This window comes from Cynocephalus volans, chromosome 4, assembly GCF_027409185.1.
Source record: "Cynocephalus volans isolate mCynVol1 chromosome 4, mCynVol1.pri, whole genome shotgun sequence".
NCBI classification, from domain to species: domain Eukaryota; kingdom Metazoa; phylum Chordata; class Mammalia; order Dermoptera; family Cynocephalidae; genus Cynocephalus; species Cynocephalus volans.
Genome location: NC_084463.1, coordinates 115196585 through 115210734, shown reverse-complemented (window position 1 = coordinate 115210734; position 14150 = coordinate 115196585). Strand labels below are relative to the sequence as shown.

General features: G+C 50.0%; 1 protein-coding gene across 2 annotated transcripts in view; it reads right to left on the bottom strand.

Annotated features, from left to right (window-relative positions):
• INSC (INSC spindle orientation adaptor protein) overlaps nucleotides 1-14150 on the bottom strand; it is a 123695-nt gene that overhangs the window by 32748 nt on the left and 76797 nt on the right. For both annotated transcript variants that reach the window (XM_063094610.1, XM_063094611.1), the window contains one exon: nucleotides 11009-11134. In XM_063094610.1, coding sequence (XP_062950680.1) covers nucleotides 11009-11134 — 126 coding nt within the window. The remainder of the gene's footprint in view (nucleotides 1-11008; nucleotides 11135-14150) is intronic.

The following is a 14150-nucleotide window of genomic DNA, read 5'->3' as shown; positions in this document are numbered from 1 at the left end:
ATTATAAGCTAAAATGTCAAATGTAAAACAATAAAAATTTTAGAAGAAAATGTGGGAGAATATCTTCATGATTATGGAGAAAACAGTGATTTCTTAAATGGATGCAAGCAGCACTAACTACAAGAGAAAACATCAATAAATTGGACTTTAATAAAATAAAAATTTCTATTTATCAAAAGATACCATTAAGAGGATGAAAATTCAAACCACAGGCTGACAATATATATTCTCAATACCTATATCTGAAAAAAGATTTGTATGGACAGTATATTTTTTAAAGTTTATAAATCAGTAAGAAGAAGACAAACAACCCAATGTTTTTAAGCAGGGAAAAGTCTCAGACTGACATTTCACAAAAGAAGATAACCAAACAGCCAATAAGGATATGAAAAAGTGCTCAAAATCATGACTCATCAGGAAAATAAAAATTAAAACCACAATGAGAGATGACTATACATCCAAGCAGATCACAAGCAGAGGACAGAATGAAACACTCCGTTGGAAACTTGTAGGTTCGTCCTCTGTGTGTGTGTCTTCCCGTCCCCCTTCCTCTCTCTTCCTTCCGTAAGTCTCTTCCTCTTTCTCACCCCCCTACCCTCTCCTTGTCTCTCTCTGTCTCCATGGGTGACCAGAGGCCCCAGCACCTGCTGTCAGGGAGCGGCGGGTGGATGCTGTTTCCGGTTCCAGTTCTGTGCTTCGAGGGCTGGCCTCTGTCAGTGCGGTGCTGTCTGTCAGTCCAGACTACCCTCCGGAAGTGGGTCCTTGTCAGATTCTGCCTCCAAGCTCGCGCCTTCTGTCATCCTCTCAGTCTTCTCCCTGCCGTAGCAACCTCCTTTCCCCGGCTCCCCTCCAACCTAGCACTTGCCCCAGTCCAGAAGCCAAAGGAAAGATCGTGCCAAGGGCAGAAAGTGCCAGCTCTGCACCTTGTCCAGCACCTTGAGGAAACCTCGCTACCCTGCGAGCACAGCGTCCCTCCTCCTCAGCACCAGCACCATGTCTACATCTGACTTCTTATTTATTATCTGTTCTCACCAGATAATTCAGAGACCAGCCAGGAAATGCACACGATGACTAGCATTTTACCTTGCCAAACCCGCTGCTTCTCAACCCACCCCACCCCACCACACACGCACGCGCACGCACACACACGCACACGTACGCACACACACGCACACGCACGCACACACACGGCACTCAAAAGTAGGGCTCCATCTGTGAACTCACAGGGATAGAGAGGTGACCAGCTCTCTTCTGACAACTCCTAGAGGAATGCCACCCCCTTAACACACCCACCAAACCCCAGAGAACAGGCCCCAGAATTCCCAGCCCAGCCAGCTCAACACCTTCTAACTTCTGTTCACCACATTACACTACAGAATAACCTTATACGCCGCATTACACCAGCAGAACAGGGGATGCCACCAAATGAGAAAATTGAGGCTCACAGGGATAAGAAAACTTCCTTGTGGTTCTTCAGCACACCAGTGGTGAAGGAAGGATGGGTCCCAGGGTCTTTCACTCACCCTCAGCCTGGTAGCCTCTGCCCAGAAGGCACCGCCAGTCTCAGGTGCCTTCTATTCATCTGGCTTGTCTCAGGCTGACTCACAGAGCTCGTCTTGGCCCACCAGCCTCTCTAGGTCTGCGTGGGGACCTAAGAACTTGGGCTCAGGGCCATAGCAGTTAAAGGGGGGGAAGGAGAAAGGAGAAGCTGGTGCAAATTACCAGGGCTAGGTGGTGCAAAAGGGGGCTCAGGGCAAACCCCATGTAATGACTTCCAGTCATCTGTCCCTGCTGAGGGACCCTACAGGTTGAGTCCCCCCACTCTCACTGCACACCAGGGCCTGAAACTGCTCATGAAGTCTTGCCAGGCTGTTCTAAGTAAATCAGATGTTCTGTGCTCTGGTCTCAGCCCTGCAGCTGAGCACACCACTTCACCTCTCTGGGCCTCTAGCCTCTCATCTGCAATGGGGAGGAAGAATGCACCAGAACTCTTCAAACAGCATTTATTCAGCCATACACCAAACATTGTTCACCTGTGTGTGCCAGCTACTTCCCTGATGGGCTAAAGGGGAGGGCAAGATAGCGTGTCTTGGTAGGGAAGCCCACACAGAGCTGAGGCCAGTGTGGGACATGCACTGCATACAGCATGGGCACCAAGAAGGGATGACAGGAGTCAGGAAGGAGGTCCAGAGAAGGAGGCATCCAAGCTGCATGTCAACAAGCGGAGGTGAAACACTCCAGTTGGGGTACCCCAGTGTAGGCAGGGACTCTGAGGCAGCGAAGACCCAAGGACTTTCAGTGGAGGAATCCGGTGGGAACAAGAAAATAGCTCACATTTATGGAGCTCTGACACATTTCGTCTTCACAAGCTGCAAGGCAAGAATAATCACTCCACTTTTACTCATGATGTAACAGGGCTCACAGGGACGCAAGGTCACACACATAGTAAGTGGAGGCTGGGCATTGAACCCAGACCTGTTTACCAAAGGGACAATATGCTGGAGACAGCTTGTCAGAGGACACCTTCATTGCTGGACTGCGGGGTTTGGACTTGTCCAGAGGGGACTACAGGGCCTAGGATTCTGCTAGGATAGGCACAGGACAGACTCTCTTGGGAAGCCTGGGAGCTGGAAACATGCTAGATTACAAGATTTTTCTACGTCCTTCTCCTGGAAGAGGCAGGCACAGTGGGAAGAAACCCCATTGCCTTGAATTTGTAAATCTTATCCCCCTCCCCCACACTACCCCCACCACGGACACACTCTGGCCCTGACTTCTGGTCCTGGGACCCCAGAGCCCACCAGCCTCAGCAGCTCCAGGAGAAGGCAGCCCCAGGCAACCTGGAGGGGTTGCCGCTGATGCTCTTGTCCACCAGGGGCCGCTGTTGCACAGCACATGGGGGCCCGCTGAGCCCCAGAGGGATACCAGCTGCTGCAAACCCGCTGCTGCGCTTACACACCTCTTCTCCAAGGAAGAGCCCATCTCTTCTCCAAACTCAGGTTGGACTTGGTGGGTGGCGTGAGCCCCTGAGCCTACAGGGCCTTCCTTCTGTTTGGACAGTACTGGCCTATAATTTCAGCCTGGATCCTTGCAGGGAGAGAGAAGGGGAGGTGGGCCAGTGTGCCCGATTTTGTTCCTGCCTCTTCCCATCCTGGCCTCCTATGTCTGCACCCTCCACTCCCCCCTCCAACTGCCCCCATACCCCATGACCCCACCCCCACCCTCAGCGCCACCTTTGAGGCAGAGGGACAGGGGAATCGGGAAGTGAATGGGCCACATTCCTCCTGGGAAGGCTTGGTCACAGACCCTGCCCCTTGCAAGGCTGGGGCAGTGACAGTGCCCCTTGCAAGGCTGGGGTAGTGACAGTGCCTGTCCCCATTCCTCTCTGCCTGTCAACCATAGTCACAGCAGAGACAGCTGACCGGGGACCATGGGACTCTGTACAGCCTTAGCCCATTCCCAGAGCAGTTGAAGGCCAGTGCCTGGGGGCATGAGGAGTAAAGAAGCTGACAAGCTTAGGTGGGTTGAGCCCTTAGGAGGGGTGGGGAAGCATCTGGGACCCCCATTCAAAGGCATTCTGTAGCTCCCTCTCTCCAGGAGCTACTCTAGGTAAAGAAAAGGTTGCAAGCAAAATTAAGCAAAGGTTTTTTTGCCTGGCATTCATAGCCCCTCTTTCCTCACATAGCCTCTCATATATTAGAACTGACTCTAGCAAGATAAAGTAGCTGCCTGTCCTGGGGTCTGCACACTACAGCCCCTTTCAGCTAATGGGGGAGGGGAAACTATGACCAGGAGCAAAAAAGCAGAGTTCTCAGCCCTGGCTCTGTCCCTCCCAGTGTCTCTATCCTTTACAGCCTCAGTTTGCTCTTCTGTAAAATTGGGTGGGGGGGGGGTGACCATCTCTCCCTGCCTTCCTTGCAAATTGACTGTGAGAAGCAAATATGCCAAAGAATAAAAAAAACTGGTTAAAGGATTTTTTGTTTGCTTGTTTTTCAAAAATTAACTATTTCTGACCATCTGCAGCCATACGGGGAGCAGGCAGTGAAGAGACTCCTGTAAAATGGCCACTGAACCTGCAGAACCTCCCCTCCCCATCCCACCCCCCTGCAGCCCCCTTCCTCCTGCTCAGGGTATCTGGAATTTCAATAGTGAGGTCCAGGCCTCCCTGTCTTGTCTCTCATCCAGCCCAGCGCTCCAGCTGTCAGGACATATCAGTCCCACCCCACGAGCTGCCCCAGGAAACTGGAGGGTGTGGGTGAGGGAGCTGCATGGAGTCAGGCTGCAATCTTCCCATCCTTCACCCCTGGCGATTTTCTTCTTGGGCTCAGAATTGAGCCCTCATCCCTCCCCCCTCTCATCTTTAATTTCTCTATTGATTTTCATTAAACTCTCCCCTTGGCAACAGCACAGGGTAAACTAACTCCTTATTTGAAAAAAAAAAAAGACAAAAGGGAGGGGGAGTGGGAATAAAAGGACTCTCCTTGAAAGTGAGATTGTCTTAAGGCTGGAAGAGGCAATTACTAGAACTGTCTTGGAGGTTGTCTGAGATTGTCTTCTCTGAGCACCGGGTTTTGAGTGCCCCCTGCCCCTTATGGCCATGGACCTATAGGTTCCTGGGCCTCAGATCCTCAGCCCCTCAGTCTAGCTCTAGTCCCCAGACCCCTCCAACCCTGTCCTGGCCTGGCCCCATGCAACCCCAGTCCCTGAACCAGCAGTGCCCCAACCTCCCCTTTAGCCACTCAGAACATCTGGCATTCTGCCAGGACTACCGCAAAATTCCCAGTACTCAGGCTCTCTGGGGGAGATGCAGGGTTTTCCCCAGATCAGCCTGAAAAAGTGGAGACAAGTGAGCCAGGGAGGGAGAAAGGGAAGCAGACGCCTGCAGAGTGATCCTCCATGCAGGCACCATGCTGCAAACTCCACTCACATGGCTGCGTTGTACCGTCATAGCAGCCCCCCAAAGGGGGTGTCATCTTCTTTGTACAGAAGGGGAAACCACGGTTCAGATGGAAGTGACTTGTCCCCTAACCCTCTCTGGGCCTCCTCAAGGACCTGCAGGCCTCCCCCTGGTAATGCCAGTCTACCTCGCCAGCTGCAGTCCTCCAGGAAGCTGCTCTGACCAGTCTACCCTGACAGTTGGTCCATCTGCTGCCATTGGACTGGGTGGCTCTGGGACCCTCACTCCCTCCTAGGCCCGCATTTTCTTCCTCCAGTCTTCTCCCAAATGGGGTCTAAAGAACACTGCCTCCTCTTTGGGGCTCCCCCAGTTCACTGAACACAGAGCTCCTTAAAAGCCCTGCAGCCCCACAGGCCGACTAGCCAGCTTATGGAGTCCCTCTGGCTCTGCTGAGACGGCTTTCCCGGGCCTGTCTGGGAGCTCCTCCTGGTCTCTCTGGGGCCAGTTCCACTGCCTCCTTGGTGCTGTCTGAACCAGCAACCCTGTACAGGTGGGGCCACCTGCCTGCAGTCTCTGATGGCCATGGGACACCTTTCACACTGTCTGGACTGCCAGGCAGTCCTGATCCGGGCATCCCGGAAGGCAGGGAGCAGCTCTGCTTGTCTCTCCTCTCCAGAGCCCAGTACAGGGCTGGGCAGTGAGGAGTGACTGTTTGCTGTGGACACAGGGACAGACTTCCCAAAGCTTACTGATCCAGGGGAACACAATGGTGGGGAGGCTGTGGCCTCCATAGGGCTGCTCTGAAAAGAATGAAGCCTCGAAAGGCCCTTCAGAAGTTTGCGGAGAGGCCTTGCTGTGTGTTGACATCGCGCCCCCTCCATCCTTGCTCAGCCAGGACCCATGTCTGCCCCCTACCTAGGCCAACACCCAGAGCCCGGCTCCCAGGGAGCATTTCCCTGCAGCCCCCACCTCAGAAGTGCCAGCTGTTCCCAGGGTAGCAGGGAATAAAGAGCAGGGGCTTAGAACCAGCCAGACTTGGGTAATCTAAGCTGTACATTCATGAGCTGAGAGAACACAGTCTCCAAGTCTCAGTTTTCTCATCTGTAAAATGGAAAGGCTGTGAGGACTCATTGCTCCAGCCCTACCTGATTTCCCTACACTGTGCACTTGAACGCATTTTTGACTGGGCTGGCCCCTCCCCCAGCATACCAGCCCGCCCTTCTACACCAGACTGTAGCCTTCCCACGTCCACTCCTTTCCAAAGCCCTAGCGATCAGCATTGTACCTGCCACAATCTTAACAGCTACCATATAGTCAGTGCCTACTGGGTGCCGAGCACCACATTACTGTACATCCATTATCCTCAGACAGTCCTAGGAGGTAGATTTTATTATGCCCATTTTACTGATCAAGAAACTATATCACTGAGAAGCTAAGCAAATTCTCCAGGGTAACACATCCAAGCTCACAGGTAGAGAATCTGGGTTTAAACCCAGGATGGCCTGACTCTCAAAGTCCTGGTCTCCCCACTGCACTGAGCTGCTTCACAACAATCATGTGATGAAAGAACAAATCTGTAGATTGAAGCAGTGATGGGCTGCATGAGAGATCCAGCTAGTGGGTGAGTTTAGAAGTAAGCGAATGACTGTAGGACAGAAGGAATGAGGAAGCAAAGATTCAGTGTCCTGCTGTGAGTGAATGGGTGAGAGCCATGACTCAGTCTATGACCGCACAAGTCCCCCAACCCTGACAAGACCCAGGGATCACCCAGCAGGGCTCGGAGTGGAGAGAGGTGTCCAGGGACCTGGCTATACCCACACCTCTGCTGGGGGCTGTGCGGGATTTAATGAACCTCTCCAAGGTTGGAGGGAAAGCAGGAGGAAGCCGCAGGATGGAGATGAATTTTACCAAATCGAGCATATTTTTCACTGCCTATTAATTAAACAGACTTCAGCAGGCACTCCTGGCCAGTAAATCAGGAGTGGAAAGCTGGGACTTTGACATTATCTAATTAGGCCATGAACCGTGCCTGGTGAGTGGGCACTGCACTTGCCCACCCCACCTTCACCCTCCTGTCATTCTGTGGTTCCTACGGCCTGTCCACCCTTGGGCTTCTCCACCCTCCATCCTGATCGCTGACAACTGACAACCTTGCCAGAGCCGCTGAGCCCAGGACTGAGCAGCCCTGATCACAGAGGGTGGCAGGTGTGGGCAAGACACAGGCAGGGGGCTTGAGTGGAGGGTGGGGGATGTGAAGGCCCTGCTGGGTGTCTCTAGAACTTCTCACAACTTTGGAAGTGAAATGATGCGGAGAAAAAGAGCAATGGATGTTGGCTTCGCAATATGAGATTTTGTGTCCTGGGTCTGCATAATGGTTAACAGACTGGCTCTGGTCCAGCAGAGCTGGAATTAAATTACTACCGCCCGAGCCATTTGTCAGCTGTGGGCCCTTGAGCGAGTTGCTTCCCTTCTCTGACTCTCCCTTCCTTCTTCTGTAAACAGTGGCGATAACAACATGCCAATGGAATGTAGCTGTGGCGAGAATTAAATGACACCACGAAAGGAGGGGCTTAGCAAAGTGCTTGCCCAAAGCAAGTACACGATATCTGTTAGTCAGTCATTGACCTCTTCGTCACTGTCATGATGTCCTCACTACCTGCTAGAACAGGGGTCGGCAAACGTTTTCTGTAGATGGCCACATAGTAAATATTTTGGCTTTGCAGGTCATCAGTTCTCTGTTCTGCTGTTGTAGTGTGAAAGCAGCCATAAACAACACCTAAGTAAGTGGATATGGCTGTGTTCTAATAAAACTTTATGGACTAAAATTTGAATTTCACTTTTTTTTTTTTTTTGTGACACAAAATGATATTCTTCTATGATCTTTTCGTTAACCATTTAAAAATGAAAAAATCCATTCTTAGCTTATGGGCCATATAAAAAGAGGCAGGTTGAATCTGGACCACAGGCCATCACTTGTCACCCCCGGATGAGAATGTAAGTTCCATGAGGGGTTTCGCCTGTTTTGATCACTGCTGTACTCCCAGCACCTACAACAGTGCCTGGCAAATAGTAGATACTCTATAAATATTTGATGAATTAATGAATTACACACTATGATTCTGTGCAAAACGTCATTTCAACTCTCTGAGCCTCAGTTTATCCATCCGCACAATGGGGATGCTTTCAAACTTAAGGCAAGCATCAAATGAAATAAGAATCCATGTGGAGTCACTTTGTAAGCTCTCCAACTGCTGTACAATGTAGTTGCTGTTTCTGACCACCCAGGGAGGGCCCCTTCTCAGGGTAAGTCTCATTCCTACTTAGTGCCTCGGACAGAGGAGATAATTCATGACTGTCTGTGTATTAAAAGAAATCTGACCTGGAGGAGGCGAATGTCCAGGTAGACCATCCCCTGTGCCAATTGGGGGTGCTATAGTCTGGATGCCCACCCACAACTCATAAGGAAGTTTGATTCCCATTGTGACAGTGTTAAGAGGGTTGAAACTTTGACTCCAGTATATGAAAAGTGGGTCCTTTGGGAGGTGATCGGATCTCGCGGGCTTATTTGGATAAATGAGTTATCATGGGAGGGGCACTAGAGGCTTTATAAGGAGATCAAGTTAACACACGTTAACACATTCTTGTTCCCTCACCATGTGATGCTCTGTGCCACCTTGGGACTCTGAAAGAGTCCCTACCATGAAGGAGACTCTCACCAAATATGCCCCTCAACCTTGGACTTTCCAGCCTCCAAAACTGTAAGAAATAAATGTCTTTTCTTTGTCAATTACCCAGTTTCGGGTATTCTAAGTTACAGAAAAATAACTAATACAGGGGGGTTAGAACACTGGTCAAGAGCAGCAAGGTGGTCCAAGGTTGACCTGCAGGGACTTTCTCAGTGCTATCAGAGTATCTATTAAGCCAGTGTGGCAGTGAGGTAGACCAGGCATTGGACCCAGGTAGACAGAGCCCAACTTCGGGTTCCAACCCTTTTAGGCAAGTCACTTAAACTGTCTCAGACTCTGTTTCCTTGTCTTTATAATGGAGATATTAATGTGTTCACCTCACAAGGTTCTAGTGCATTAATGAAGGGATGTATGTAATGGGCTCGCTCAGCACCTGGCACATACATAGCAAGCCCTCAGAGATGAGCATCCCTTTCTCCTCTTGTTCAGCAGGGCATGGCCTAGGAAAGACACATTAATGCATTCTGGCTTTTGAGCAGCATCAAATAGGTGGAAGGAAACACTGCCTTCAGCCGTCCCAGATGCACAGGTTTTCAGCTCTAAACAAAAAAGTCCTGCTGTTTTCTTTTTCTGAATTGAAAACTTCCTGCTGCCCTGCAAACTCACTAAAGCCAAGCAATCCACTGCTTTTGGAGGGCTGGTGATACCAAGCCCCTTCTATTTTCTCCTCCAATTCTCCCTGCCAACCACACATTGAAAGATAAGAAACAAACCCCATTTGGCAATTTGGCCACTATCCAAGGAAGATGTTTTATGGGAAAAGAGAGGGAATTATTCAGTACATGAAGCTGAAGATGCTTAATGCATTTCCTTCATTGAGTTCACCTGTGTGTCTGTCTGTCTGTCTGTCTGTCTCTCTCTTGCCACCCACTCACTGCTATATTTTGCCATCTAAGAGAAGACACACATATGCAGTCTGTGCTCACACAATCAGACAGTGCATGGGAGTGCAGAGGAGTGTAATTGGTTTCACTCTTGGAAGAACTGGGTTTGGATCCTGGCTCTTCCATTCAGTAGCAAGTCACTTCCTTCCTCAGCTGACTTACCCATTGAGTAGAACAACCAAAGCATGAGCCTGGATCTCTCCCCTCCAAATCCAAAGCTCAGAGCAACTAGATACAAAGGCTTCCAACGCAGTGGGAAGGGGGCACTCTATCCAGAGGGCTGGCATTAGCTCTTCTACTATTTTTTTGTGCAGCCTTAGACAAATTACTTCCCCATTCTGAGCCACACGCTTCTCATCTATAAAATGAGCAGATTCCCCATCCACCCTTCATTGTCAGCTAAAAGCATCCTTTGACCCTGTCCCAGCAATCTGAATAGATGTGAAAAGCAGCAGAGTGTCAAGTAAGATGACCATTTGTTCAGGAATCCATACCAAAGTGAAGAAGCCAGGGGTAGGGTAGGGGTTATCTGGGCAGCCAGGACCAGACTGTGGGATACAGATGCACAGAAAGGAGATGCACAGTCTGCTTGCCTCATTCCCATTTAGACCGACTCACAGTAACAGACTCACCATACCTACCTCGAATCCTGCAAGCACCACAATTGTCCTAGGACATACCACGCCTTTCCATTTCTCTTTCATAAGAATTTTCAGTATCTTTCCTTGAAACTTAGTTGGGAAGTCCCCAGATATCAGCCCCAGCTTCCCCAGCCCTCTTAGCTAGAGTCCCTGTAGGCTCAGGCCTATGCAGGTCTGAGTTGAGCAGTAGCCTTAGCCCTACAACTCAGGCAGGGAGTGGGGCTTGGCTGGAATCAGTCATGTCACCTAGACTGGACTTGAGCTGAGGCACCGGGGACCTGTCAGAGCACCACAATCCTTCTCTAATCCCACCCTACCCCAGGTCATATTGACCCGAGGTGCACTTGGACTTGGGCTTCAATTTCCCTACCCAAGCCTTCTAGTCCTTAGTAGAGTGGAGCCCACCTGCTTGCCAAGGTGTCCAGTGCCCACCATGCCCTTGCCCACTCTATCCCCTGAGGAACTGCATCCCTTCCTTCTGCTGGGGTGCAGCTGTGAGTGAAGAACTAGCCTGTGAACCTCAACCTCAACACCACTCCCCACCCGACTTGCCTACCTCCTGCTGGGTTCCCCCCACTAGATGCTCTCAGTAGGTCACCATGCCCATGAAGTTGTGAGTGCCCTTCGGGCCTGCCTTTCCTGGTTAGGCTCCTCTGTCCCTGTCCCCTTCACCCCTTCATCAACTCCCAGAGTCAAGTTCCCAGCAGCCCCCCCTGAATGGTGCCTAGAAAAGGAGGGGCTCAAGGGACTTGCTCCATGAAGAGGGTGAGATGGCCACCAGGAGGCCTGTCCCCCACCCCCGTCAGAGGCCTTAGGCCACACCCAGCCAGCTGCCCTTACCTTCTCCAGCTGGTGAACACCTTCTTCCACACAGCAGATGGAGGCCAGTGTGCGGAGCGCCTGGGGGTACAAGCACCGGAAACTGTCCTGCCGACAAACCTTGAAGAGTGCGACAACCCCACCCTCCTGCCAAGAAAAAGAATGTCATATGACCTCACTGTGTAACTTCCCTGGGACTAACTCAATAATAATTGAGATCCCTCATTCAGCAGATAAGCTTTTGATTCCCCCAACCCCCACACACATGCATACGCTCACACACTCACATGCATGCTACAGTGAAATGCTGGCGCCAGGAACATGACACCCTTGATAGTCCAAGCTGCAGGTGGGATTCGCTAAATGCTTCTGGGGCTCAGGTGCCAGGGGCCAGGGCCAGCATACTTGCCAGGGCCTGGGTCAATATCATTCAACACTGTTCCCAGACACCTGGTGACTCCCTCTGAGCAGCCCCCTGTGAAGCAACAAGCCTGGAGAAACAGGAAATAAGTTCCAGAAACAAATCTGAGGCAGGTGAAGAGAACTGACTAGATGCCCAGTGCAGGTTCTTGCTCTGCCAGCAGTGACCATGTTACTCCTCAGATCCTTCCAACCGCTATGGGAGGCAACAAAAAAGGTGTGTTATTTATATTGGTACTATGATTTATTCCCATTTTGTGATGAAAAAAACTGAAGTCCAGATGAGTAAAATAATTCACCCTAAATCCACATGGTTCTTGTTTTTAGTCCTTAACCCTTGTTTGTAAGAGAAAGAAGAAAAAAAAACCTTTAGGAACGATCATCCTAGATCCTGAGTATGAGCGTGTGCTTTTCCTTTTGTAAGAGCTGTACGTAGAAATTTCTTTACCTTATCTTGTGGAGACTTCTCAGTAAAGTGAACAGCACCAGACAAGAATCTGAGGATGAGGAGCTCATCTTCCCTGCTATTTAGTCATATTTATTCTATAATAATAACTGGAGCCCACCCTAGCTCTGGGAGCAAAGTGAAAGAGCCAACACGTCACAAAGGTGACTTGCCATGGTGCCCAGCAAACCAATGGCAACACTACCTTGTGCATCCAAAGCAGGAGAATTTGGATACCTCCAGCTGGTTTTACCTAATTCCCTGCCTCTCTCCCTCCCCCGAGGCTGGAAGGGTGCCTGGGGGTGGCAGCAGTAAAGAATGCATGGGCAACTATTCTGCCCTGGGGCCCTGGGCACTGCCTTTAACCCCATCGCTCCTGGGTATAACTAAGCCCATTGCACCTGTTCCCCGGACTGAGCAAACTGTTTCAGGAAGAATGTGAGTTCAACAAAATACCATCCCCTGTCAGATTTTTGAGAACTTTGTCGAGAAGAAACATACTGAGCACCTCCTATGTACCCGGCTCTGTTCCGTGCACTGAGGGTGCAGCAGTGAATGACTGAAAGATGATGAGGATAAACTGGAAGGGAAGGCAGTGGCCACCATAGCACAGCACAGGTGCCCTGAGAAAAGTCAATCACAGATCCTCCCTTCCCTCCACTCTGGAGAGATAGTCTCAGGGGCCCTTTTCATTCTAAGAGTTTTGCTGCTGGTCACTGCAGGGACCACCATGAAGGTGTTCAACTCTGGTGGAGTTGATAATTTCTGACATTTTAAAATCAGCTGAGAGTGATCACAAACGTCTATATCCCTACTTCCTTCTAGGGTAGTTTATTTGGTGAGAAAGGGACATACCTTAGGGCTGGCAAATTCATTCGTGTGTTCAAGAATATTAGTGGCTTATTACATGCCAGACACCATGCTGGGCACTGAGCAAGACTGCCTCAGTCTCTGTCCATACTGAACTCATAGTCTGGCAGGGAAGGCAGACAATTTTGAAAATAGGTCCAAAGCTGGGTAGAGATGGAATGACGGGGGATGGGGGCACAGGGTTAAGGGAGCACAGAACAGGAGCTCCTAACATAATCTGGGAGGGGTTCATAGGAGGGGTAAGACAGACCCACTCTGATTTTACATGGCATATCATTACTCCAATAAAAATGCATCTGCATGAGACAAGACACTTACTCCTCTGATTGCTGGTTCCACAATCCTTTATCCCTGTCTTTCTACTTTCCTACAGGACATTTGATGAGATCGCCACACAAACTTCACTCAGAGAGTCACTGAAGCAAAATCCAGTTACTCTTTAAGAAAGTGAGAAGGAAAGAAAAGGAGTCCTAAGCTTTCCCCAGATAGCACTACTGGTCATTGATAGCCTCCCTCCAGATGTGAATGTGTATATATACATATATATGGATGAATATTTATATATGTGTTTATTTATATTTAATCATATGAGTTGTATAAATATTATTTCTACAGATAGGTAGATAGAGAGATATTTACATCTGGAGCAAATAATGAAGAAATGGTGCCAAAGAACATGAGGCCAAAAGCCAGGCTGAACGTGGCAGCCCTCCTTTGGCTCAAGAGGTCCCGAGCCCAGCACAACTATATTTAAGCCTCTGCACGCACTTGCACTGGATCATCATTACATCTTTGCCCAAGCCTGTGAAAAATGCCTTTCTTAGCATTTTTAGCTACTGGGAAAGGAAGGGGGAAATTCCTGGACCTTGACTAAGGGGATTCTGGTTCAAATCCTGGCTCTGCTGCTGGATAGCTTTGCCTACAGATGGGTTTGTGGCAGCTACATGACCAAGCTTTTGGGGGAGCAACTGAGTTAATGTATGCGGATGGGCCTAGGAGCTGGTTTGCACACTGGAGTGAGGGCCGGGCTATGGAAGGCTTTTTAGTTAGAAGAGTGCCTCATGCCCTCATGAAAGATGTCCCAAAGCCTGGGATATGTGGGAGGGGAGAGGAGGAAGGAGGCCACAGAGGGAATAAAGTGGGCTGGTCTCATGGAACACTCTGGAACCCCCATTCAGGACCTGAGAGCAGCACTCATCCCAGAGTAAACCTGGGAATTGCCTGAGCTAGCAGAATCACGCTGTTGGCTGGAGCTTATTTAATTTTACAGAAAGCTCTGGGCTCAGAGCCCAGCTATATAACAGTATGAATTATTCAGACAGGCTTGGGATGAACTGTCATAAAGCTGGAAGGGCCACTTGTCGGGTGTGTAGGCCGGTGGTGGAGGGAACAACGGAGGAGCTGAGGGGTGGTAATTTGGACAAAGCA